Source organism: Hemibagrus wyckioides, linkage group LG28 (assembly GCF_019097595.1).
Source record: "Hemibagrus wyckioides isolate EC202008001 linkage group LG28, SWU_Hwy_1.0, whole genome shotgun sequence".
NCBI classification, from domain to species: domain Eukaryota; kingdom Metazoa; phylum Chordata; class Actinopteri; order Siluriformes; family Bagridae; genus Hemibagrus; species Hemibagrus wyckioides.
Window position 1 is genome coordinate 12,243,705 of NC_080737.1, and position 26,689 is coordinate 12,270,393.

General features: G+C 39.9%; 3 protein-coding genes across 4 annotated transcripts; 1 reads left to right on the top strand and 2 right to left on the bottom strand.

Moving 5' to 3' along the window:
* Nucleotides 1-1,587: 1,587 nt before the first annotated feature.
* Nucleotides 1,588-12,216, bottom strand: arcn1a (archain 1a). The gene is made up of 10 exons (XM_058383450.1): nucleotides 12,057-12,216; nucleotides 10,295-10,558; nucleotides 9,802-9,981; nucleotides 9,208-9,404; nucleotides 7,085-7,249; nucleotides 6,017-6,182; nucleotides 5,581-5,728; nucleotides 5,347-5,455; nucleotides 5,000-5,204; nucleotides 1,588-3,255 (listed from the first exon to the last, which is right to left on the bottom strand). Exons 1-10 carry the CDS (start codon nucleotides 12,057-12,059, stop codon nucleotides 3,166-3,168), a joined length of 1,527 nt encoding a protein of 508 aa, XP_058239433.1. The 5' UTR covers nucleotides 12,060-12,216; the 3' UTR covers nucleotides 1,588-3,165.
* A 727-nt stretch (nucleotides 12,217-12,943) lies between these two features.
* On the top strand, nucleotides 12,944-24,084 carry hmbsa (hydroxymethylbilane synthase a). 2 transcript variants are annotated; one of them, XM_058383452.1, is made up of 14 exons: nucleotides 12,944-13,149; nucleotides 15,966-16,019; nucleotides 16,751-16,823; nucleotides 17,577-17,626; nucleotides 17,721-17,776; nucleotides 18,452-18,529; nucleotides 18,643-18,720; nucleotides 18,860-18,935; nucleotides 19,057-19,170; nucleotides 19,865-19,903; nucleotides 20,838-20,957; nucleotides 21,613-21,666; nucleotides 21,887-21,973; nucleotides 22,795-24,084. In XM_058383452.1, the coding sequence occupies exons 1-14, from the start codon at nucleotides 13,126-13,128 to the stop codon at nucleotides 22,963-22,965; spliced, it is 1,074 nt and encodes a 357-aa protein (XP_058239435.1). In that variant the 5' UTR covers nucleotides 12,944-13,125; the 3' UTR covers nucleotides 22,966-24,084. The 2 variants fall into 2 exon arrangements, with proteins under 2 accessions (XP_058239435.1, XP_058239434.1); XM_058383451.1 differs by lacking the exon at nucleotides 12,944-13,149 and adding an exon at nucleotides 15,732-15,883.
* Nucleotides 24,085-24,675: 591 nt separating this feature from the next.
* LOC131348470 (histone H2AX) lies at nucleotides 24,676-25,359 on the bottom strand. Its single transcript, XM_058383453.1, has one exon. It carries the CDS (start codon nucleotides 25,265-25,267, stop codon nucleotides 24,839-24,841), a length of 429 nt encoding a protein of 142 aa, XP_058239436.1. The 5' UTR covers nucleotides 25,268-25,359; the 3' UTR covers nucleotides 24,676-24,838.
* Nucleotides 25,360-26,689: the final 1,330 nt, after the last annotated feature.

Genomic DNA, 26,689 nt, shown 5'->3' on the forward strand with positions numbered 1-26,689 from the left:
CTCGAAGTGATTTCAATTCCCTGTGGCTTGTTGGTTTTGTTGCTTTCTTTGTCTTACTCACTCACACAACACACACACTTCTCACAAGCTCATCATCAACATGCTCCACTTTGCTATCACGCTCATCTCCTCACTGTCTAGACAAAATATGACAGAGAATATATACGGGGAAGAGATAGAAATCTGTTCTCCTGCTCTCCAACTTGTCTGCTTTTGTAAAAGAAAAAAAATCTCTTTAATGTTTTTGAGACAAATGGAAAAACAATCCACAATAAAAACAACTGCTGGATACAATTAGAGGAAAGTCTAATGAGAGGACCTAAAAAAAACTACATAAACAAAAAAGACAGTTGAATAAAAACAAAATAAAAAGCTATGATCATGATTTTTTTAGGAGTCTCCATTGTCAGGGTTTTTCTACTGAAGCATTTTTCTCCACGGGAAATTCCTCAAGACAGAAGTTTGTGTTATTTTGTAGTTTCTTGGTAACGTCACAAGCTGTGTTAGATTGCATTATTAACTTTAATAGAATGGAAAAATAAACCACAGAGCTGTTGAGGAAACGCCCGTTTATAGCTCTTTTAATGTCCGCAAAGACTTGTCTCTGACGTTTCACTACATAAATATGTATCTATAAATAGTTGAAACATATTTGTCATGCATTAATAAATGCACTATTGTGATTGTTGGTAGTTTGCTGTGGTGTAAGAGGAATAAAACACTTCTGTATCTGCTGCTATCAGAAAAAGAATCCATTTTGGAATGAGAGCACAGAAAGGACAATAACGAGTACATCTGAGGGACGGCTCATGTTGGACGTTTGGGGGACAAAGATAGGGAGAGGTCAGATTAAGATGGTTCAGAGGAGGGAGAGTGAGTATATTGGTAGGAGAATGTTGGACATGGAGCGGCCAGGAAGGAGGCAAAGAGGAAGGCCAAAGAGGAGGTATATGGATGGAATAATTGAGGATAATGGGTGTAAGTGTTGAGGATGCAGAAGATAGGGATAGACGGAGAGACATGATTCGCTGTGCGACCCCTGAAGGGAAAAGCTGAAGATAAATGGACAATAAAGATCAAGTTTTACATCACTGATCTCCAGAATGCATTTTTCAAGAGACCTTCAATTGTTTGTTTTGAGGTTTGATGGGGCAATTCAGTCCTGGGAATTAAAGTAACAAGAAACATGTTTGACATTAGACTTCAATTATACAGAAGATTAAAGTAAACAAATTTTTAGTTCTCAGTACAGGAAAACGTCATAAAATTCTTGTCCGAGATCGTCACCCATACGTGATTGAAAGGAGGAGAAGGGGGGAGAAAACACACTGTAGTATTTCTGTGATAATTATAAATATTAAACCAAGAAACGCTAACAGTAACAAAGCATTTCATTTTGGTCCTTTTATACACTTTAATAATTTCTTTAATAAGTTTACACTGGAATGTTACTCACCATTACCCTATTCATTATTTTACAGAGTTACAAAAAAAAAATAAAATAATAATAATAATTATTCGAATAGATTTTTTTTTCCCCACTTCCCACCTGCAATATGATCAACAAAACAGACAAAGACAACAAAATAACAATAAACTTGGATGTCTTTCTTCTTTCTTTTCTCGGAGCAATGGAGAGAGTCAAGGCATGAATACAGAGAGTTTCAAGTGTTTTTACTAATGCAAAGCCTTAAAGGAACAGTTTAGCCAGGAGTGAAATGTACACGATTTTCTTTTTACCTCAAACGAAATGAATCGGCGAAGACGTGAGAATCTGGCGTTGAAAAGTTACCTAAGAAATAACGGAAGCGCCTGATGGGGTGACAGACTTTTAATCACCACTGAGCTGCTGTAGTCTCATCTGACATGGGGTAGCAGGCAATTGGTGTCATTTCTCCTCATGACCAAACTGTTCCTCTAACAAGCTCCTAAAATCCCTACTGAGCAAAAAAAACTCATACACTCTGCTCGCAGCATGTCAAGCTGCACTGGAGAACGTGCTGCGTTGCTCATGACTGACTCAACAAAGGTTGAAACATTAAGGTAGTTGTTCTGTAATCCTTCAAGGACCTTTAATGCTAAAACTTCAAATCAAACGTTACATCATGGCGAAACTGAAACCGTCACCAAACCTACAGACCCTCTTCGTTTTAAGTTGCAGGTAAACGCGGCCCCAAACCCCACAACTGTATGTATTGCACTCTATAAACAAGACCAGCGCAGAAAGTCCGTTTCAGGAGTTCTGTGTGTGAGTCTGGACGTTGATAACGACGCATAGAAGCACACTCACTGAATTATCGCAAAGCTGACCTCGAAACGGGTTTCGGTGCGATCCGACATGTCACTGACTTGCAGATTGCATGGGGAAAAAAAAAAAGAAAAGCAAAGGCGATAATGCAGATGAACCAGATACAAGTGTAGACTTGTGCAGCAGGCCACTTCACAGCAGATGCGAGAGAAAGATTAAAAAAAAAAAAAAAAAAAAAGTCCAGCAAAAAGGAGGATACAATAGGGGGAGGGGGGTTTATCACATACACAGACACATGAAATGAGGTCCGTTTCATAGCATGTGGTCCGTTTCATAGCATGTGGTCCTGCCAATGCAGGAGAGGAGTAGATAGGACAATGGTGTCTCAGTCGAGGACAGGAAAAGATAACAGTGCAGGGATTTCAGACGGAGCAGAATCCCAGGACCGAAAATAATGTACGCAGGTTTAAGTAGAAAATGTGATACTGGCTAATTAACCCCTTAATGCTAAATTATATTAACCTTCAGTAAAACTCCATAATCTATACACCGCAGAAAAGACATGGTGGATTTGTAGAAATTCTTCTTCTGTGTCATGTGCCATGTGGTCTGGAACTAACTGGTTTTGACTGTCTTTCTTGTTCAAACCAAATCCCTTCATAGAACGATTTAGTTTTGTATAAAGATACAAATAAAAGCAGAACACTGCCAGCCATGAGGAAAAGTTTTGTTTTTTTGGAAAGTGGGGAGGAAAAGATTCAAGTCCTGTTGAAGTACTGCTGAAGGCAAAAACAAAAACAATTTTTTCATGCTCTATCTTTCTCTCTCTAGCGCATACTGTGTTTATATTACAGTCAGTCCACTGGTCTGATGTTCTCTCAAGCTGGTCTCGGAGTTATTGTGGACGAGTTGCTTCCTTAGAGGATTTCGTACTTGTCGACCACGAAAGAGGTTTCTGTGGAGAACCGCACCGGACTGCTCCCGTCCACCTGAGACACTTTACTGACCTGTGAGAGGGAGGAAAAAAAAAAAAAAGAAAAGCATGATATGTTAAAAGTGATCTGCATAATGAAGGAGATCCTGCTCTTTGTGGTCAACAGACCAGAAACAAAACAGTGTAAAGGTCCACTTGATTTGACTTAGCTGGGTGGGAGAGGTGACAAAGCTTACTGAAGAAATAAATGTAGAACAGAATTAACCACCTGCTTACGTTTACGCCCTTCTAGGCGATGCTGTCTTCTTTCTTACTCAGTGGAAGCTTTATTTAGTTTGTGTGTAGTGGTGGTGAGTAATTCCACTTCGTATCTTTTTGTTGATGTTCTGCACATACACCTCTACTTTGCTCCTCTAGCACTCAGTTTAAAAAATATTATAGTAGCACTAGTTAAATTGTCCTCTGCTTGATATATCACTTTGCTTGTATTTCCTCATTTGCAAATCGCTTTGGATGAAATGGATGAAATAAATGTAAATGCGTTGAGAATTGAATTAAAGTGAACTGAAAGTGCCTGCACTCCCACTGAGATATTTATGAACTACTCCTAGTCTTGTAGGTATGTGAGCTAATAAACATATTGTTATAATACTTACACATGCACACATTGACACTAGTCTTCATATTTGTGTAACAAAACCTCACCATGTTATAAGTGGAAAAATCCAACAAACATGATTTGATGTTACTTGCAAGTGATATTAAGCTGGTCATTGCCATGTAAATGAGAGGACAGCAACTAGATCGCAATATGCTTTTGCCCTGCTTCTCAGTGTAGCCAGATGGATAAAGGGAAGTAGCAGTGGAGAGTATACAAAAATAAAAACAAACTACACTAATACACAAAAAAATAAAATAAAAACATTGTGGAAACTCCTGCTTTATCCAGGTCTGGGTCACTATGCATCTGGTGTATTCATGTACACATTCACACACTCATTCATACCCAGGTGCAATTGAATGAAACCAGAGACGTTGGAGGAAACCCACACACACGCAAGGAGAACAGGTGAAACACCACACATCCAATTATCTGAGCTCAGATCAATTGTCAAGCAGCTACATTACCTTTTCTATCTTTTCTAGAATCTTCCATTTCCTAATTGCTCCTACACAATAAGGACAGAGTTTTCAACATCTAAAATCATGCTGCCATGGGCAAATCACTTCATGGCCCACAGAAACACATTTCCTAAATGTTTTGGCTAGACAATTTGATCATTTATGCAGTCAACCAATCAGTTGTCAGCAAAACAATGCATAAAAATCATGCATCTGTAGTTCAAGAGCTTTAGTTAATGTTCATTTTAAACACCAGAATAGTCCCCCATGTATGTGATCTCTGTGACTTTAACCTTGGCAAGGTTGTTGGTGCCAGATGAGCTAGTTTGTATTGGTTTGAAAAACTGCTGATCTCCTGGGAATTTCACATACAACAGTCTCTAGAGTTTACGGAGAGTGGTGCAAAAAAAAAAAAAAAAACTAAGTGAGGGGCAGGACTGTCAGTGGAAATGCCTTGCAGATATAAGGTCAGAAGAAAATGGTCAGACAACAGCAGAAGACCACACTGGGTTCCACTCCTGTCAACTAAGAAAAGGAATCTGTGGCTATCATGGGCACCCAAACTGGACAGCTGAATTAAAAAAAAAAATCTATTCTTTAACTGTCCAGTTCAGGCAAGTAAAAAAAATTGTTTGAATTTACAGTTGCCCCCCTGTAGCCAACGAATTGACCATGAACTCATGATTTTTTTGTACCTGAATGTCACAGTAGCTCCCTTTAGAGACAAACGATACATTGACGGGAAAAAAGTCATTTGGCTGGCCGGCTATGCTGAACTCCAGACTGCCGGTCTTGTTCTTCATGTCCACCACGGGCAGACACCACTCCAGAACGTTCCGTCTGCTGTCGTGCCGATATTCTCCATCCAGGTCACCAATCACAGGCGCGCCCACACCCGACCTGTATTATTCACAAACACATACAGGTAAATTACGACAGGAGGCAGGACACAGTTAATAACACTTAATAAGATAAAATATCTCCCATCAGAAACAGAATACCAGATAGATGTAGTATGTAATTGATTATTAGACGGGCTTACGGTATGGGGATTGAGATGACGACATCATTAAGCTCCAGCGATTCCTCTTGCAGTTCATACTCAATGTTAACATCACAGCTAGATCCACTCTCTGAGGGCCAGCAGTTTACTGCATACAGAGAAGGAGGAGGAAAAAAAATTAACATACCCTGCACGATAACATGAACACAGACATTCCTGGCTCCGCTGAACCAGTAATTGAGCCAAGCATAAAGAACTGAGCCAAGGACTGACTTGTTAGCGGTATAAGGGACTCGTCTGTGGTCTGGAGTCTCCACTTCAGCACTCCCACATCATTGTTCAAGGGGAACGACTTCTCTGGGTTCTTCAGGCCGATTAATGACTCTGCTGTGAACAGCTTCTTATCCACGTTGGGGTGGGTCTATGGGAAGGGATTCAGGTTTTATATCTATGGTAACATTTGTCTTTGCAGCACCTACATATTTAATTACTTTACAGAATGTATACATTGATATCAAACCATATGCTGACTTTTTTTTCTGCTAAACACATTAAATGGCAGCTAGACAGTGACAAAAGTATGATCTCACATTTAGAAAGAGAAAATGCAACTCAAGCAAACAACATTTTGATTATACTGATGAATAAGTAGAATAAGATTCTTAAGGTGCACATCGTCAGGGTGACGGAACTTTTAATAAACGCCTACCTGTAACTGGACCCCTCTCTTATCCCCGTTGTTGATGAGCAGTCTGATTCGGCCGTTCTTGTCGTCTGAGACCCGCAGAGTGATCATGCCCAGTATCTCCATGTTCTGCAGCCCTCCATCACGACCACACGTCAGCGAGATCTTTTCCTCTATCCGAAGGTGCACACTGGAACCAGCAGAGGGCACAAGAATGACACAGACACAACTACTTCACATGGTCAAATTTTCTACACTACATGCATCACTGCAAAAAAATACAGGCTAGATAACATCATTTACAGTTACAGCATTTTACAGTCACCTAACATACTTTAAGATAATTAGTGTTCCTTTTAACAGAGCCACAAGATTATGGTTGGAAATTCTCTCTGGTGTATTCACAATTCATGTGAGATGAAGGTTTTCAAATATTCTTAAAATCTTTTCCATTGTTGTCTATACAACACATACTGCACTCTTCTCTGTTAATATAATGTAACAGTGCTGGAACATCAGTTATTCTAACATCTAATTAACTGCGTAGAACTTTGTAACCTGGCAGCATTTAGTGAGGTGACTGTTCAACTGTTTTGCAGACAGAGAAAGTCTTTAGCCAAAATATAAAACATGCTTACTTAAAGTTTAGATATTAATGCACTGTTAACATGGATTACTTTGAAATGAAAGACTTTTCTATGGGCACTGTAAGTGCCTTATAGAACCCTCTTTACCTTTTCATTTTATAAATATTTAAAAAATGATAACAGCATATCTACAAGGGTTAATGAGACAACTGGTTTAACTTTAACTTTCTTGAGCAGATTACTGGGTAAAATAAACACGGTGTCAAAGCAAAAGGCATATTCTGGTTTATCTTGTTTTTAATAGTTATAAGCACATGCAACAGCACTAGAAACCAACCAGGTATTTAACTTCATATATAATTACTCCTCCCAGATAAAGCCGTAAACTTTCAATGGAAGTACTTTCAGGCAATCCCTAATAGTATCAAAGTAGTGTGCAGCGGCTCTAAGCAAGCCGTCCCGATGTGTTCAGCAGTGCAGAGCTAAATCTGTAGCCAAGGCTTACCTCTCTGTGTTAGTAGGAGCCGGCAGAGATTTAGAGACCTCAGAGGGTTTTTTCCCAGTGCCAGACAGGATAATGTTCTCACCCTCCGACTTCAATTTATCCACAAAGTCGTCCACCTCTTTGCCCCTGGCCCCGAGTTTGAGGGCTCTGCTGGGACCGCTAGGCCTGAGGAAGAATACAGGCAGTGAAAGATTTAGTTCCATTGTAAAGTTTCAAGTGTCAGGAAACATGAAATCTGGACGTTTCCACAGCCTGGGGGGAAGAAATCAGGCAGGAAATAAAGGTTTTCAGAACTGTAAGATTATCTAAAGCTCTACCTAAAGGCTTGCCATGTCAAAGCTGTTGATTTCCAGCTTAAATATAAAAATCTCTGACATGTTACATTTAATGCATTGTTATCCTTAATATTGCAGCTCTAGTAGTTTTTAGTAAAGCATAGTTGTTTGTGATGTCTGAAGAGGAAGCAAGTTCTTGTCCAACAAGTTATGTGACCGAGTCACGAACAATTAGGGCTTCCATTCATTAAAGGAATTTCTAAAGCAGTTCAGCTTCATTGAAAAACATCTACATCTATCCAGTTTTTACATACTCTACAGACACATAGTACATAGTCTGCATGCAACTCCACAGATATTTAAAAAACATGAAAAATGTCTGCTTTTCCACATGCTATGAACTTTATTTAAATTCATAATCTACATTAAGATTGTGCAGCCTGTAGGTGCCAGGTGAAGTGTGATGATACTTATTACATCAATGTGGGTAACCAGACACACAAGCATGTTGTTTGTTCACACTTTCATGTCACAATTAGGTGTAAACTGCACTGTATTAACAGCTGGTCCAACTTCAACTGGCCTGCTTAATAAAAACTAGTGCTTATTGACCAAACCTGAGTCTGAGGGCTGAACTGACTGGATGGAGGATTGTTTGCACTGTACACACACACACACACACACACACACAGCTGGGAGTACCGGAAGCATACAGCTACCAGTTTAGTATGATGCAAACTGCATATCTAGATGATCACATGCTCATCTCCAGGATATTCTTTAGCTCAGTACTAATAACTGTACACAAACAGTTCCATAAAGCTACAGAATTATTATGTAAAAAAAAAAACACCAACAACAAACATTCATGCGAGACATAAAATCATCCAAATCCTTTTAATCACACTATTCAACCTTTGGGCCACACTGTTGCTCAAACTAAAGATAAGTTAACTTTATTTGTCATATATTTCTTCGCATATCCCATGCTTGGGGGTTGGGGTCAGAGTGCAGGGTCAGCCATGATGCAGCACCCCTGGAGCAGTGTTGGCCTTGCTCAAGGTGGCAATGGTGGCAGCTGGGCAGTGATGGGACTTGATCCCCGATCTTCCAGTCAGCGACCCAGAGCCTTAACCACTTGAGCTACCACTGCCCTTCAAGATTACTGCTGCTTACTACCAGTACAACCAATGCACAGCACCCTTTCCTCCTTTTAAGAGGAGCAGCGAGTTACTCGGAGAGTTAGTCTATAAGCCATCTGACAATTACTTAAATGAGTGATGATTTAGCATATACGTCGTGTTGCAGCAAGCTAAACTGGAGGCCATAAGCATGATTTAATATTAGCTTTCACCTCAGGCAAATTGCCCATAATTCTGCATGGTGTCAAAGTTCCCCACTCTTTTTAAAAATAAAAAAGTAATGAAAAAAATCTTTTTTACATTATTTTATTTGCAGTGATGTTTCTTATCTCTTGTACGTTAATCTTATACTCGCGCCCTGTGATCACAGTGTTTGTGAACAAATAAATGAAACTATTAGCACCCCTTGCCTATATTTAGGAGCATGATCATCCTTTAATGAAAACTAGTAACATTAATTTAAGGTCATCTTTGTGCATTTAAAACAAAATCCCTAAATTGTGCTTTCTCTGACTGTGAGAGAAACGTGAAAGCACCAAATGCATTCTAGAAACATTTCAAAATTATTTAGTTAATTTCATGCAGATTTCACTTCTCATGGCAATCAAATCCCCAACCATCCTCCTCCAGAGAAAGCCCTCCTACTTTCACAGACGGCAGTGGCAAAGCGACACGCACACACAGCGAGGATAAGAATTTGTAGTACCTGGTGGGTGCTGGAGCAGGTTTGGGTTTCTCCGGTTCAACCAGTGTGTCTGTGATGATGGCTGTGCTGCTGCTGCTACTGCTGCTGCCGAATCCACCGAAACCTGGAGATTTCTTCCCGCGCTCGGCGTCCCTCCGTGCCTGCTGCAGCTCTTTTGCTTTCCGCCTCATTTCAGCCTTTGCCTCCCGCTCCTGGGTCTGAAAACATGCGAGGGAAGAATAAATTAAAATCCAGTCATTTGAGTAATGCTTTTCAAAACTGTGAATAAAATATACTCAGATGACAATCTGCTGCCTGTTTTTAGCTTTTAATTATACAACAAATGAGATCGGGGATGGAAAGAAGAAAGCTTTCTTAATCTAGAGCGCAATTCACACTTCATGAAGTGCTAATTAAGCAGATGGCGCAGGTCGAATTATCCAGCAACAGCAGCGATTTGGATTCGTGGATTTGACTGATGGCTTGTTTGCAGTTTAGGTATGCAGAATCAGCAGACTGCATCCTGCTGCATATATCACAGTGTTGCTTTCCCTGCTTTCCCTGCTCTCTCTCTCTCTCTCTCTCTCTCTCTCTCTCTCTCTCTCTCTCTCTCACCTCTCGAACAGCACGGAACACCTTCTCCTCATGCGAGTCCATCTCGGTGAACGTTCTGATCTGGGCCAGATTGACGTTCTCTCTGTAACCAAGGGCGACAATCTCGTCGAAGGCAAAGATGAGGTCGAAGCAGTGCTCCGAGATCTCGCTTTCCTCCAGCACACGGCAGTATTCCGGAATCTGCACAGCCATGACACTTGGGATGAGTGACCACATTTAACAGTGCATGAAAACATGAGATTCAGAAAAGATGGATCAAATATGCAGTTTATAATGTTTAGAAACCCATAGCCATTATATAATTTTTGCATAATTTTGGGGATCTGCATTACTTCTTCACTTCAAGTTAGCATTTTTATGTTCTCGACACACAAACCCACTATGCTGACCATGAAATATATATAATTTTGCAAAGAGAACCTTTGGGAACAAGGGAAAGTGGTATTAAGGTTTGCACTGCAATCACAATTTTGCCATGCAGAGAGCTACATACCACACGTGAGAAAAGGCGAAGAGTCTCCAGGTCCTCCAGGATGTTGCTGTTCTTGGTGGTGACCAGCACCATATAGAGCTTCTCCAGAGGCTGGTAGACATAGCGCACGCTCTCTGTCTCCACAAACGTGTGCTGCTTGCCCGTGTTCATCAGCTTGGGGAAGGCAGCTAGAAGACCCTCCACACGTGTCCGTGTCATCTCCACAAACTGCCGTGACACCAGAGCTTTTCCAGCCTTGGTGCACACTGCTGCAGCCAACAGCACCTGCAAATGCAAATCAAGGTAATCACTGACTCTGACCTGATAACGTATACAAGCGATATTTTGCTTGCTTCCTGCAATTTAGAAAGGGGCAAAAAAAACAAATAAATTGGGAGTGATAATGAGAGTGGAGTTTTGATTAAATCAAGACATTTGAGCAAGGCAAATAATTATTTTCTTTATATCCTTTATTTATTTCCGCATAAGTGTATTAGTGTATCAGTGTGTCTCAGCATTAGTGTATTTTCAGCAGATAATCAATTTTCCCAACATCTGTGTGACCCCTGACAAGCAAGCACATGGCATCATCATATATTTGCATGAGAAGAAAGTAGAAATGCCTCCATGAGAAGAACTAAATAAAGACATGACACCTTGACTACTCTTATAGTTAATGGCAAACAGCTCACTGCATACAAATTTAAGCTACTTTAACGTCATCTTATTGGCAAATTTGGCACGGTTGACTCAACAGCCTAAAGTAAAGGCACACGTCCACACCTTCATCAAACAGACCTGAAGCCTGTTATTGCTGTTTTCGAGCTGAATGCTAGATGTCTCTTTGGACGTCTTTCAAAATAAAACTCTAAATCTAAAAATCAGCAGAACACACACACACACACACACGTCTTGTTCTGCAACTGGAGAAGAAATGCCACGTCCTTGAGGTTTATCAGTTTGAGTATGTGCTGAACTGTACAAGCCATTGATATAGCTGAGACCGATGGAAAAAACACGTGATATAGCAGCTGGCAATCAAAAATATATACATACATACACATATATATTACAGAAAAAAGGCAGCTCTATACTTCTATACTTGATAGTGTTTACAGAGGTCTTAATAAAAAAAAACCTGTCACTAAGTGGATGGAGATTTTTTTTTTTTAACTTCTATCTACAACCAATATGCTATCTGCTTCGGAGCATAATTGATGACGTCATATCACGGTACATTTTTTGGCCAAACTGTCGCGTTAATATGATGTCATGTGATTTGGCAAGTAAGAATTTGCCTGATATGTGCAATAACACCTCTGTCCCTAAATTGCTCGTGTTTCTCAAAAGGTGCTAGAGACTAGCTGCATTTCAACACCTAGTGGGATAACAAATGAACTACCAGAATTATAAATCTACACTAGATATAAAATCCAGTCACAAAGCTCTACTTAACCACTAGCAAACCTTCTCGCTAACCCCAATGCTAACAGGTTAAAAGCTCTGGCCTACCGTCAACTAACCTTATGTTATGCTAGTTATGGTCTGATGCTAGGTTTTAGCGAACTGGCTACACTGGTCTCTACAGCTCACCATGAGCACTTGTATCAGAAGATAGTCCACATCGTTAGATTTCAGTGGAATTCTCTTGCTGGCCGTTTTAGCTGCTGAATTAGCCAGCTAGCTTCACGTATATCGATACCACCTATTGCTGAACCGCAAGAACTCGCCTGTCAGTGAAATCCTTAGGTTAATAGCTAGTCGCCAAACAAAACCAACTCACCATGATTAGTGTCTGTAATACTCTACGCCGTTACGCTTTCGGCAACCGTCTTCCTGTTAAAAGAACCGTCGTGACCAAATAAATCAGGTATTTCTGTGCAGCAGTCAGTCAGTCAGTCTGTCTGCGGTTCAATATGGCAGAACCGCCGCTAAGCCACGTCTCCAACCGGAAGTAGCCTATCGGCTAGGTAAAATGACTCGGGCTGCATATCAAAAAAGCAACTTACGACGAAAATAGTGCCCTATGTAGTGCGCACATGGTGTTGTTTCATACCCTGTGTAGTGAACTTATCTATGAACAAATGAGGCATTTGAGATGTGACCAATGGTGAGTATGTGGAAGATTCAGCATCAGCAGCGAGTCGTTTCAATCAGTTACACACACCCGAAAAGGTTGGGGCCAGGAAAAAATAGTGAAAATTACAACTCACAGAATTATAACTTAATGAAAATAATAGTCACGTAATTACAACGTATTAGCAAAACAACGCACATCCAGCTATTACTCCTATCTTGAGCGATATTTCAGTTTTAATTTATTTTTAAACATACAAAATAAATAAATGTCATTACTACCTAAAGTACAAGAAGTGAGATTCCTAAAAACACCATATGAAGTACATGTATGAGGAATAACAATTCTTTCTCTCCCTTGTCTTATCTGTTATTAAATTATCCATTTACTACGTATCTATATGCAACTTGTCACTATGTAAGTCATGTTATTTGAATGCCTTTTGTGAATGGCATGCCATTAAACATGTAAAAGCGCAAGTTTATGGCCTAAACGTGAGCTAGAATAAATATCTTTATAACGAATACATAACTCATTGAATGCGCGGTCGTATGCGTAAGGCGCCGCTGACTTGACGCTCATGAACACCACCAACTCCACACCGTATTAGTAGGAAGCGAGTTACCAGCGAGGTCAAGAGGATATAATCTTAGTAGCCGGAGAAGAGATTCCGTAAAATATGCAATAGCAGGCACTTTTTCCACTTCAGTGACTACAGATTACTGCACGAAAAAGCAGCTTTTATCGTCGTTGAGCATTTTGTTCGACAAGGAAGATGTCTCAAAAAGTTACTACTGAAGTAAGTTTTTTTAATCAGTTTGTATGATTGTGCGCCAGATACCTTTGGAGCTTTGATTGGTTGATCTAAATGTCGATCTGAACTTTTGAGGCTTGCTATTGGTTAGTTACTGATTAGACATCTGTTATAGGAGAGGAGAGAGTAATGGGCGGGACTAAAAAAAAACTAAAATGCAGTCAAACAGAACAAGTTTACATTAAAGTTGATATTTTTATAATTATTTTTGATCTGAAAACTTAAAGTGACTTATGTTGAATGAAACACTGTGCTTGTGAGTTTTATGAGTCTGCGCCTTTATAAGTGTTGTCTTTTAACCTTGACATGTGTATTGAATGAAGTGGTGTGACAGGAGTCCAGTTTTCAGATCCTAGGACATGATTGTATATCATTACAATGGCTTTAATTGAATTAGATGTCCTGTCCTGACGGTCTGGCCATGGCTGTAACAAGTGAATGATAAATTTCATAAAGTGTAATAACAATTATATTACTTGTCTAACTATCTAGTCTGTGATCAATTACCAGAAGTGAGGTACACTATTTTGCCGAAAGTTTTGGGACGTCTGCTTTTACATTGGTCCGCCCTTTGCAGCTATAACAGCTTCAACTCTTCTGGGAAAGCTTTCCACAATGTTTAGGAGTGTGTTCATGGGAATTTTTGACCATTCCTCTAGAAGCACATTTGTGAGGTCAGGCACTGATGTTGGACAAGAAGTCCTGGCTCACATTGTCCACTCTAATTCATCCCAAAGGTGTTCTATCAGGTTGAGGTCAGGATTCTGTGCAGGCCAGTCAAGTCAAGCTCATCCGTGTCATTATGGACCTTGTTTTGTGCACTGGTGTGGAACAGGAAAGGGTCATCAAAGTTGGGAGCATGAAATTGTCCAGAATGTCTTGGTATGCTGAAGCATTAAGAGTTCTTTAACTGGAACTAAGGGGCCGAGCTTAACACCTGAATTCAGCAATTTGGAGGGGTGTCACAAAACATTTGGCAATATAGTGTACATATATGTTAGACTGGAAGGCCTGACTCGCAGTCTCTGCTCTAATTCATCCCAAAGGTGTTCTATCAGGTTGAGGTCAGGACTCTGTGAAGCTCTGAGATAGGTATCAGGATTAATGCTTGCTTAATAAATAGTTTCTCATTTTTTTTCTTTCCTTTTTACTTCATAATCTTTCTTTCTTTCTTTCTTGCTTTTCTCTCTATACAGTCTTTCAGCTGGAGATAGGTATCGGGATTCATGCTTGCTTAATAAATAGTTTCTCAATTTTTCTTTCTTTCTTTCTTTCTTTCTTTCTTTCTTTCTTTCTTTCTTTCTTTCTTTCTTTCTTTCTTTCTGTCTTTCTGTCTTTCTGTCTGTCTGTCTGTCTGTCTGTCTGTCTGACTTTTTGAAGTTCCTCCACACAAAACTCGCTCATCCATGTCTTTATGGACTTTGTTTTGTGCACTGGTGTGCAGTCATGTTGGAACAGGAAGGGGTCATCCCCAAACTGTTCCAACAAAGTTGGGAGCATGAAATTGTCCAAAATGTCTTGGTATGGAGCCAAGCCCAACCCCTGAAAAACAACACCTGAATGCAATGATTTGGAGGGGTGTCCCAAAACTTTTGGCAATATAGTGTAGTAGTTGTGACACCTCTGGTGAAGTGGAATATTTTTTCTTTGAACAGAGCCTGTGTGGATGTGTGGAGCCCTCTGACAATCCTGAATGGCTGATTTAAATAGCGATCATTCAATGTTAAGCCCTGTGGAAGTTAAATAAATACAGATTTAATATGAAGCTATACATTTTCCTTGACACTACTAATTAAACTAATTAGCTCTTTTGAGTGACCAAAGATGTAAAGAAATGTGGGAGGGAAATCTGGCTTATATAAGCAGACAATTTATTGATTTCATTAATTCAATGTTGCACAACTGTAGAAGAGTAGATGCCCACTGGGACAGGATTCCTGCTGCCTCATGCTCACTCTATAAACATGATTGGATATTCACTTTAAATTGGGTTAGTTTAAAAAACTCTTCATGGCAGCCAAGGTCTCGTTTTATGGCAACTACTCAGAATTAAACTAATTCAGTTAGTTTAATTCAATTCAACTAATTAATTTATGCAAATGTCTGAATGTCCAGACTGTGTGTGTATTATGTACAGAAAAAATTTTGGAAAATGGCTAGATGTAGGGTAGCTCTGTATCGGAAATGTGGGTGTATCACAGTAACCTTGTTTTATATGGCAAAAATATACCAAAAAGAGAGACATATATTTTTTCCAAAGCTTACTTTTTTGGTGTAGGTTCAGAAATTTACTCTATCAGCACCATTCTTTTCCTTTCTTTTTTTGCACTATTATATGAGTTTACGGGCAATTTCTATTCATCCATATACTAAGATGTCAGTTAAGATGACTTAATACCAATGAACAGAAGCAGTGTTGTGTAAGAAGGAGATATGTGTGTGTGAGTGTGTGCGTATCTGACACCACACACACTGACACACCAGCTAACAATGAGTTAGTTAGTTGTTAGTTTATCAGCATTGTACAGAAGACGCAGGGCGGTGGGAGGGTGGATTAAGGCCTTATAGGACGGGACAGCTTTCTTTTCCGAGCCACCACCCCAGGGTTCATTCATTAGAAGGGTCTGGATACTGGTGCACAGCATCTTCAGTATACTGAATATTTCAACTAGCTAAAGGCTTAAGCGATAAAATGGAAGGGCCATTTAAGTGTATAAGAGTGAGTTGAATTGAATGTCTTTGTGTTTTCTAGTATCACTGTAAAGCTGTATGAGATTTGTAAATTGCCTTCTGGTTTTTAGGAAGAAAATGGAACAGTCACTCGGATTATTCGCATCGGAACAAGGAAAAGCCAGGTCAGGACATGACATGATGTTTTTTTATTTTATTTTAAAAAAAAAAATATATATATATATTTATTATATATCATTATTATATTTTTTTACTCTATTATTATGTATTATTTTTTATTCTGTTATTTTATTAATGTCATCATGAGATCCCATTTGTAAAGCTGATGATTTCCCTCCAGCTCAACTATAACTACTGATTTGGCCTAATCTGTTAGGAACAAAAATCCGGATTTTCTGCTTTAAAAGAAAAGGCTTATTTGCTCTTAACTTCAACAAAGCTAATTCTTCAGTGACCTAAATTCTCTAGTAGGTCTCAAACGTTTGACTTAGAACGCTCATAAAATGAGAAAAATAAATGTATCATTCATGATATTCTGCTCATTCATGATATCGCAGGCATTAAATAATTGAATGACCAGAAAAAGAGCAGTGAATTAGTGCAGGGTGGACGGATGTGTGAGAGTGGGTGTGTCGGACATCATGCTGAGATCAGATAAGACCACGTGGTCGTGTGTCTCGACAGAGATTACTGGGTTACTGCATTCACTTTAGACTTAACAATACCTCATTTATGTCTTTAAATAACTCTGTAAGCTTCATCTAGCTAAAGAGCTCATGTACATGTGGATGTGTTCTGCAGGTGTTGTATCGTGTGTGTGTGTGTGTATATTGTGTAGTGTGTATTGTATGTGTGAAGTTGTCCTGTGACACAGTGTGTATGTGTTCTCTCTCAGCTGGCTCGGATTCAGACAGACAGCGTGGCCGAGAAACTGAGAGAGCTCTATCCAGACCTGCAGCTAGAGATAGGTGAAGAGAATTTAATGTCACATACACAATCATACACAGTATGATTGACATGTAGTAAACAGATCTTTCTTTCTTTCTTTCTTTCTTATATATATATACACAGTCTATATATATACATACAGTCTATATATATATATATATATATATATATATATATATATATATATATATATATATACAGTCTTTCAGCTGGAGATAGGTATCAGGATTCATGCTTGCTTAATAAATAGTTTCTCATTTCTTTCTTTCTTTCTTTCTTTCTTTCTTTCTTTCTTTCTTTCTTTCTTTCTTTCCTTCTTTCTTTCTTTCTTTCTTTCTTTCTTTCTTTCTTTCTTTCTTTCTTTCTTTCTTTCTTTCTTTCTTTCTTTCTTTCTTTCTTTCCATCTTTCTTTCTTTCTTTCTTTCTTTCTTTCTTTCTTTCTTTCTTTCTTTCTTTCTTCCTTCTACCCATGTCTATTATCTCATTTTCCATTTCTTTTCTTTGCTTTTCTCTTCTTTTCTTTTCCTTCAATTACGTCATTCTGTTTCATTATATCCCTCCTTCTCTTTCAGTCTCTTGGTGCGTCTTCTCGTTTTCTTCGCGCTTTCTTGCTGTCTCTTGTCTTTCCAGAGTCTTTTACAGACAGTTGAGTGATTGTGTTTTAGTGAGGCTGTGTAATCCACACCACTTCTCTCCTCTCCTCTCCTCTCCTCCGTCACAGAGGTCAGTGCTGATGTCAATGTTGTTAAATTTTTACTGTCTGTGTTTCACAGTGGCCATGTCGACAGTCGGAGACAAAATCCTTGACACTGCCTTATCAAAGGTAAAGTTAACACACCTTCCTGATCAGAGGGATGTTAACAAGGCATTTCCTCTGATGTTATATGTGTATAGAGCTATTATTCTTGTTGTTACAGATTGGAGAGAAGAGTTTGTTCACCAAAGAGCTGGAGAATGCCCTTGAGAGAAATGAGTAAGAGCTAAACATGCTGCTGGTTTATTGTGCTTTAAATGTTTAGACTGTCCACTTAAAATATTTAAGGTTACTGCCTGAGTGTGTAGCGCCATCTTCTGTGAGAACACTGTCACAGCAGTAAAGATTGACGGCTTTGTGCTATATAGTGAAACGTAAGGGGAAAAAGACTATCTTCTGTGATTTGAAAGCACTCAAAGCATCTCCTAAAACAGTGAAAAGAAGTATTGTTTCACTGAGAATGTGTTACACTGATGGTGTAATTATACAATGATGTAGTCAGTCTCTTCTTCTGTTAAGGAAATAACAGATGGATGGATAGATAGATTGAAAACTACTTAAATTGATGAAATTGCAAGCACAACAATATCTCAGCTGTCTGTTAGTTAGGTATTTGTTCAGTCTAGGGAAAGCAATGATCAGTCTGTCAATTTCGAAAGCTGTTTATACTGGAGATAAAGTATAAATTGCATACTAATGTTCTCATAATTTGATGATGTTCCACACGGATACACTTACAGCTGAATATTCTGTGTATTTTGCATGTAAGCATTTAGATTGATTTATTTAGCCTTTTTTTTCTCTTGGAAAATATCTCCAAACTGGATGGTGAGTGTATCTTCTGTGACAATCATATATAATGAGCTTTTTTTTTCCCCCCATCTCCAACACCAGAGTGGACCTTGTTGTGCACTCTCTAAAAGACCTTCCTACCTCACTGCCTCCTGGTTTCACGATCGGTGCTGTTCTCCAGTACGTTTTTCTAAAATTTACTTTACACCCATTGATCCATCTTTCTCTCTTATCGTTCTCTTTGGGTGGTTTGTGCATATACAACTCTGCAGTGATCTCTGTCTGATCCTTAGACGTGAAAATCCTCATGATGCTGTAGTGCTTCATCCAAAGAATGCTGGACTTACTCTGGACACCCTGCCAGAAAAAAGGTAAACCCTTTTACACAGAGCTGCTGTTAATTTCATCATACTCAGAGGCTGGTGGAATGAGATTATTATTTTTTTCTCAATCCTTCTGTAGTGGATAGATCAATCTCTTACCCTGTGTGACCTTGATATCCTCTTTCAGTGTGATTGGCACAAGCTCGCTCCGCCGGGCGGCACAGCTGAAAAAAAGGTTCCCACAGCTGGAATTTGAAAACATTGTATCCTTTCTAAAGCTTCCTGTGTGTGTGTGTGTGGATACTATTCATTGATATTGCTCTGTGTATTTAGAATGCTTGTCTCCACCAGTTACTCTGATGAATCCTTTACTCGTCGAATTAGAGAGGCAACCTGAATACTCGTCTGAAGAAGCTGGATGATAAGGATGACTACGCTGCCATCATTCTGGCTGCAGCCGGTCTCAAGCGTATGGGCTGGGAGAGCCGTATCAGTCAGGTGCTTACATCTTTACCTTACCGTTACTTATATTATCACTAGATAAAACATCATTGTGTGCAGTGTTTATGTTCAACACATTACGCAGTATTGTAAGCATTTATGAATAGAAATAAGAAGAGGTGATAGAATATATGTAACATTCAGAATGTTCAGAATGTGCCAACATTAAAGAATGAAAAGTGAAATATTTAACGTGTGAGTTACATGTAGTAAAAGTAAAGTGTAGCGAAGAGATTTGTAAGCTGGACATGTCTGTATTGAGGAGTCTGTTGGCCTTAGGGAAGAAGCTCCTCCTGAGCCTCTCAGTTTTAGCTGTCAGACTGCAGAAGCGCTAGCCTGATTGCAGTCGAATGTCTATCAAGGCAGGGTTTAACATAAAAGCCAAGAGAAGCTATTCCTGGGTCCTCTGCTATTGGTTCTTATTGAACTGACTCATTTCCCAGAAGGGAGGCTTTTTGAAATACGTAATGGACTGGGTCGAGAGGGTCAGCGATGATTTTTCTCGATTCCTGATCCTGGAGACTTCAGGAAATGTGATCAGGTGATGCTTTGTAGTCTGGCCTTGGGCCATGCAGTGAATGAGCGAAACCAGATGAGGATCGACTTGATATGTAGCGCATTTCAGTAGAGCTGAGGTATAAGCATAGTTTACTATTTGTGTGAAAAATTTGTTTATCCTGGTCTCTTTTAGGTTTTGGGTGCTGAAGACTGCATGTATGCTGTAGGTCAGGTGAGTGACCATTGGGTTATTTATTTATTTATTTGTTTATGGTTAGTGTTTTCAGTTATGTTGGTTTACATATAAAAGATTGTTCTGAGAACATCATGGTTTGTAAGGCACCATTATTACTATGCAAGGAAACACCTGTTTAACCATCTGTGCAACGGTCGCTGAGGAGCGCAAAACACCACTGTGGTATTTGCCTGTTTGTCAGAATTACACTATTGCCAAAAGTTTTGGGATGACTGCCTTTACATGCACATGAATTTAATAGAGTTGACCCACCCTTTGCAGCTATAACAGCTTCAGATCTTCTGGGAAGGCTTTCCACAAGGTTTAGGAGTGTGTTTATGGGAATGTTTGACCATTCCACTAGAAGCACATTTGTGAGGTCAGGCACTGATGTTGGACGAGAAGGTCCGGCTCGCAGTCTCTGCTCTAATTCATCCCAAAGGTGTTCTATCGGGTTGAGGTCAGGACTCTGTGCAGGCCAGTCAAGTTCCTCCACACCAAACTCGCTCATCCATGTGTTTATGGAATTTGCTTTGTGCATTGGTGCACAGTCATGTTGGAAGAGGAAGGGGTCATCCCCAAACTGTTTCCACAAAGTTGGGAGCATGAAATTGTCCAAAATGTCTTGGTATGCTGAAGCATTAAGAGTTCCTTTCACTGGATCTAAGGGGCCGAGCCTAACCCCTGAAAAACAACACCTGAATTCAGTGATGTGGAGGGGTGTCCCAAAACCTTTGGCAATATAGTGTATATGAAAGAGCAGTAAATATGGGGGGAAAAGTGTCCTATGTAGCTTCACTTATGGATAAAATTCCTGGATGATCTCACCCTCATTTGCAGGCTACTGGCATCTGCTGGTTATGTTTCAATTTTCGATACATTCAGCTGCCAATTCGCATTGCTTACTTGACCTGGAAAATTCTAATTGTAGGGTGCGTTGGCGGTGGAAGTGAGGGCAAAAGACAGAGACATCCTCAAGATGGTGTCCATTCTCCACCACCCTGAAACTGTGCTGCGCTGCATCTCTGAAAGGGCTTTCCTCAGGCAGCTGGTTAGTCTTCCTCACTCACACGCAAATATAGTATATGTACTGTGAAATACATACAATGCACTTGAACATGTAGCACAGGTTAAATGAATGTTAGCTTTTTTTTTTTTAACCTAATCTACATCTAATGTGTCTCTACTGCATGTACAGTGTATTTACTACAGACTGAAATTCCAAATGTTGTACAAACAAACCCTCAGAACTCACTTTATATTAAAAGTCTAAGGGTGTTTGTTGAATTGCAGTAATACGCATATATATGAAATGGATGTTGTTTTTTAAAAGGATGCAAATGAGTATGACATAATATAATGTGTTCCTAGAGTAGCTTAGTGGTTAAGATGTTGGACTACTGATCAGAAGGTTGTGAGTTTGAATCCCAGGTCCATCAAGCTGCCACTGCTGGGCCCCTGAGCAAGGCCCTTAATCCTCAGTTACTCAGTTGTATAAAATGAGATAAAATATAAGTCGCTCTGGATAAAAGCATCTGTCAAATGCCAGAAATTTAAGTGTTTCCAGTGTTTTCCAGGCCTCAGTTCTCAGTACACTACCGATTCAGTGTATAGGGATAAAGTATTCTTTCCAGTCTGCTGCCTCTTTAAGGTCTATTCCTTTAAATGTCTTGCCTTGTGACTCTTTCACTCTGCGTTGTATTTAGGAGGGAGGCTGCAGTGTACCTGTTGCTGTCTACACAGAAGTGAAGAACTCTGTGGTAAATAATACATACACAATCCACACACACACACACACACACTAATGAACTGTTTCTTAAAAGAGTTAAAGCTTGAACATGCACATGCTAAGAATATCCTTTCAGGTGCCAGGCCCCAACAGGAACAGCTAGTTTTGTTTCAGCTCATTGACCTGGTTGTGTTTTTCAGCATGTGTATGAGCACACGACTCGGGTAAAGTGACCTGTTTTCTGCTTATAGCTCTGTTTGACAGGTGCAGTTTACAGTCTGGATGGTGCTGACTGTTTGAAGGACACCATGCAAACCAGCATCGAATTAGATAACATGGTAAGTGCACATGCACTTGTACATATTCTGGTTTTCTGTTCACTCTGCTAGCTGTCAGCTCTCAAAGGTCCTGGCTGTAGAAAGTTTTTTTTTTTTTTTTAAATAGCACTAAATATAACTTGATAAAACAACTCACAATCTGATCTGATTAGAATTTAACATGTTTATTCAATACAGAGACACACAACCTGCCTAGAATCTTAAAAAATAGAACATATGCGATGGAGTGTTTGTGTATCATATAATATTATATATGTGTTATATGTACTTTATATCCCTCAAAAGATTTGTGTTTTAAGCAGTAGTACATTGGAGCTTGACTTGGTTACCATATAAAAAAAAAAAAACAGGTTTACAAATATAAATATCAATATTATATTACTATTACTATTTTATTTGTAATTGAATGGAAACTCTGGCACAATCAGGGGGAAAAAGGATATTTTATGGCTGCCAAAATCTGACTTTTATATGCAGGATGTTTAACTACACCATTACACCATTGCTTAAAATATTTTGTGGTTTAATGAATATTAGAGATTAATATAGCTAAAATTCCTTAATTTAACAATATATAATAATTCTAAAGTGAACTGTGTATGTAAATATTATCAAGGTGATGTATTTTTCCAGGAAAAAAAAAAAAGGGATGTAGGGAACAACGTTAGGAGTTCAGAGGAGTGAAACACAGGATTGTAGCACAGGTCTAGTGTTTGACTCGATTACTTCAGCTTGACATTTCAGTTTTGTTAAAAGGCTGAAGATTTACACATTTTGAAGTTGTCCATGATTTTTATCTTGTGTTTTTCTTTCTTTTTCAGGTGCATGAGAGCGCAGAAGAGCGCGCTCATGTAGGAGTCACAGCCAACAGCATATCGCCGATGGCTCTGGACGCCGCAGAGAAACTGGGTGTTGATCTTGCCAACCTGCTGCTCAGTAAAGGAGCCAAGGACATCCTCACCACAGCCAGACAGCTTAACGATGTACGATAACAGCGTCGTTCAGCCTCTAGCCAACTGATCCACGCGATACACTTAACACTGCCAACATAAAAAATGCACATATACGCGTATTCGAAGTGAAGGTCACGGGCATAAACAGTGCTACTTAGACAGATGTAACAGTGTGATTTTATACCTCTGTTGTCATCACAACACATTTTTTCCAGCACTGAAGATTGATTCTATTTATTTTCAGTGCTTTCACAGTACAAGAACAAACCGTGTACATGCTGATTTCTTGATTAACATGTCAAGTAACTTTAACTCAGGTGCCCTTGCGGGAAAACAAAACAAAACTTCTTTGGCTAGTTAAGGCTCCCTAAACACCCTTTTTGTTTGAGTGTAGCTGGTTTTCAGTGGGTCTGAGTGCTCTATAATAATATTCTACACTGAAATGATGGAATATATATATATATATATATATATAAAATTGAGTTTGTAGGTTATACATTTGTATTATTTAGTCTTGAAGCATTTTGCAGTATTGTTTATTCTCTAAAATTCTCTAAAATTCATTTACCTTAACTTGTACTTTCTATCCTCATCACATGATTACATCAATACTTTGTTCGATTTTATTAGATTTTAGCACACTTGGGTCATTAAGTATTCACTACTGCCCCTTAAGAGCCCTGGCACACGTCAGAGGTGCCCAGATTTTCAGTGGCCATCACTAAGAATGTGAACCTGCTTACCAGCCAAGACCTTTTGGTATTCAAAGTTTTCTTTTTTAATTTTTGCACCATTGCTTTAACAGCAATTGTTATTGCGGTTGCACATACCTTTTATAAATAACGCTATGGATATGTATGTTTAAAAATGTAGATAATGAGGATCAAAATTGCTGCCAAATAGATGAAGTTTGTTCATCTATTTTTATGGATGTCACAAATGATTGGGCCTGTTTGGGGTTATTGTAGTAATAATCATAATCAAGCTCATAATATTGATCCACCAGCTGCTAAGACCAAACTGATAGGTTTGCCTTTCCAAAGCAGGAAGTTGTTTTCTAGCTGAATTTCCAGATCACTACATTAATCAGTACATATGAGATTTTCATGCATATTCTTTGTTGTGTTAATTTCTTAAAAGCAAGCATTAGTAATGATATTTCACACCTTGTTTCCTTTCTCCTAGCACTTAAGCAGCTCAGTCTGCTATTCACACATACAGTGTTTGTATGTAAATCATATCTCTGCTTACAGTCTCAACAAAATTTGATCAATCACGTCAAAATTATTGCAACCAATTAAGAAATACAGAAAAGCTTATCTTCCCGGATCTGGTTCTTTAATGCAGGGCTGGAATGTGTGTGTGTTCAGGAAGTAAAGTAAACATGACTGTAATGATCTTGGTAGAAAAGCTGCAGGCTCAGAGACTCACTGTTCAATACTGAATCATTTATGGGTTTGGTCTGATGCCAGGAAGCTGTTTATAGTGCCTATGACCGGAGACGTGCCTTAATGTGATGATACAATCTGTAAAAAAAAAAAAAACCTGAAATAAAAAAAGATTATTTCCAGACTGGAGGATGTTTAATTACCCAGTAACTAATACTAAGCAAGTATTTGGATGCTAACTATTATCATAAAATGAAAAAAAAACTAGGAGTACAATAAAACACTGATTTAGTGCAGCTGAAAATGAATTAAAAGTTGCAGTGAATATTTCACCAACAAAAGATACCCAGGCATTAGCGTGTCAAGTTAGCGAAAAAAAACATTTATTCAGAACCGTAGAAAAGCACATGAACACACATCGACACAACATGAACAATGAAAATTGCTCTTTTCAGTTAACTTGGGCGGCCCTGAAAAGGGCCTTTGGGTTTTTTAATGTTAATCAACGAGTCCGAGTCATCGCTTTAGTATTCTTGGGACTGAGAGGAGCTTTTCTTTCCCGCCTTGCCGGAACTTGGCGCGGCCTGGCCAGTCTTCTTGGGCAGCAGCACGGCCTGGATGTTGGGCAACACACCACCCTGAGCGATGGTCACTCCACCGAGCAGTTTGTTCAATTCTTCGTCGTTGCGGACAGCGAGCTGAAGATGACGAGGGATGATACGGGTCTTTTTGTTGTCCCTGGCTGCGTTACCCGCCAACTCCAGAATCTCAGCGGTCAGATACTCGAGGACGGCAGCGAGGTAGACAGGAGCACCAGCGCCGACCCTCTCAGCGTAGTTTCCTTTACGAAGGAGACGATGCACACGACCGACAGGGAACTGGAGACCAGCGCGGGAGCTGCGAGTCTTGGCCTTGGCGCGGGCTTTTCCTCCGGTTTTGCCTCTTCCAGACATGTTCGTTAACGCTTTCTTCTGCTCCTTACAGCTAAAGAAAATTCGATGTGAGCTTTGAGTGTTTGTTGCTGCAGTATTTAAGGACAGGCCGACAGAGGCACCTTCGACCCGCCTCCAAATTTTTATTGGTCACGCCGCGTGAACAAAGACTGCCATTTGCTGTCCCAGCGAATGCGGCACAGGATGTGAATTCTCATTGGCATTAAACCGCCGTGCATAAACAGCGCAAGACGATGCACCAATCACAGCGCTGCTGATTCATGCTGGCCGCTCATTGGTTAGTTGTGTCTCTCTGCGCTACCATTTGTTCTCATATCCGTCAATCACGTTTAGGCGGAAAATTCAAACCAATTAAACGCACTCCCTCTGAATTTTAAGTGACTGAATTTTGGCGGAATGGGAACGCAGGGGACTAAAGAGAAAGAAAATACACTATATTGCCAAAAGTATTCGCTCACCTGCCTTGACTCGCATATGAACTTAAGTGACATCCCATTCCTAATCCATAGGGTTCAATATGACGTCGGTCCACCCTTTGCAGCTATAACAGCTTCAACTCTTCTGGGAAGGCTGTCCACAAGGTTTAGGAGTGTGTTTATGGGAATTTTTGACCATTCTTCCAGAAGCGCATTTGTGAGGTCACACACTGATGTTGGACGAGAAGGCCTGGCTCTCAGTCTCCGCTCTAATTCATCCCAAAGGTGTTCTATCGGGTTGAGGTCAGGACTCTGTGCAGGCCAGTCAAGTTCCTCCACACCAGACTCTGTCATCCATGTCTTTATGGACCTTGCTTTGTGCACTGGTGCACAGTCATGTTGGAAGAGGAAGGGGCCAGCTCCAAACTGTTCCCACAAAGTTGGGAGCATGGAATTGTCCAAAATGTCTTGGTATGCTGAAGCATTCAGAGTTCCTTTCACTGGAACTAAGGGGCCAAGCCCAGCTCCTGTAAAACAACCCCACACCATAATCCCCCCTCCACCAAACATTACACTTGGCACAATGCAGTCAGACAAGTACCATTCTCCTGGCAACCGCCAAACCCAGACTCGTCCATCAGATTGCCAGATGGAGAAGCGCGATTCGTCACTCCAGAGAACGCGTCTCCACTGCTCTAGAGTCCAGTGGCGGCGTGCTTTACACCACTGCATCCGACGCTTTGAATTGCACTTGGTGATGTATGGCTTGGATGCAGCTGCTCGGCCATGTAAACCCATTCCATGAAGCTCTCTGCGCACTGTTCTTGAGCTAATCTGAAGGCCACATGAAGTTTGGAGGTCTGTAGCGATTGACTCTGCAGAAAGTTAGCGACCTCTTCGCACTATGCGCCTCAGCATCCGCTGACCCCGCTCCGTCAGTTTACGTGGCCTACCACTTCGTGGCTGAGTTGCTGTCGTTCCCAAACACTTCCACATTCTTATAATA

Bases quoted from the DNA above. Each gene is read 5' to 3' on its own strand.
- arcn1a (XM_058383450.1), bottom strand. The intron at 6,183-7,084 runs GTAAGCCTTGGC...TGCTGGTTCCAG, and splicing joins GCTCCTACTAACACAGAGAG to TGTGCACCTTCGGATAGAGG. The intron at 3,256-4,999 runs GTACAAAAAAAT...TCCCTCTCACAG, and splicing joins GGAGCTACTGTGACATTCAG to GTCAGTAAAGTGTCTCAGGT.
- hmbsa (XM_058383451.1), top strand. From the start codon at position 15,857: ATGGAAGGGCCATTTAAGTGTATAAGA. The intron at 20,958-21,612 runs GTTAGTCTTCCT...CGTTGTATTTAG, and splicing joins GGGCTTTCCTCAGGCAGCTG to GAGGGAGGCTGCAGTGTACC. The intron at 21,974-22,794 runs GTAAGTGCACAT...TTTCTTTTTCAG, and splicing joins GCATCGAATTAGATAACATG to GTGCATGAGAGCGCAGAAGA.
- LOC131348470 (XM_058383453.1), bottom strand. From the start codon at position 25,267: ATGTCTGGAAGAGGCAAAACCGGAGGAAAAGCCCGCGCCAAGGCCAAG.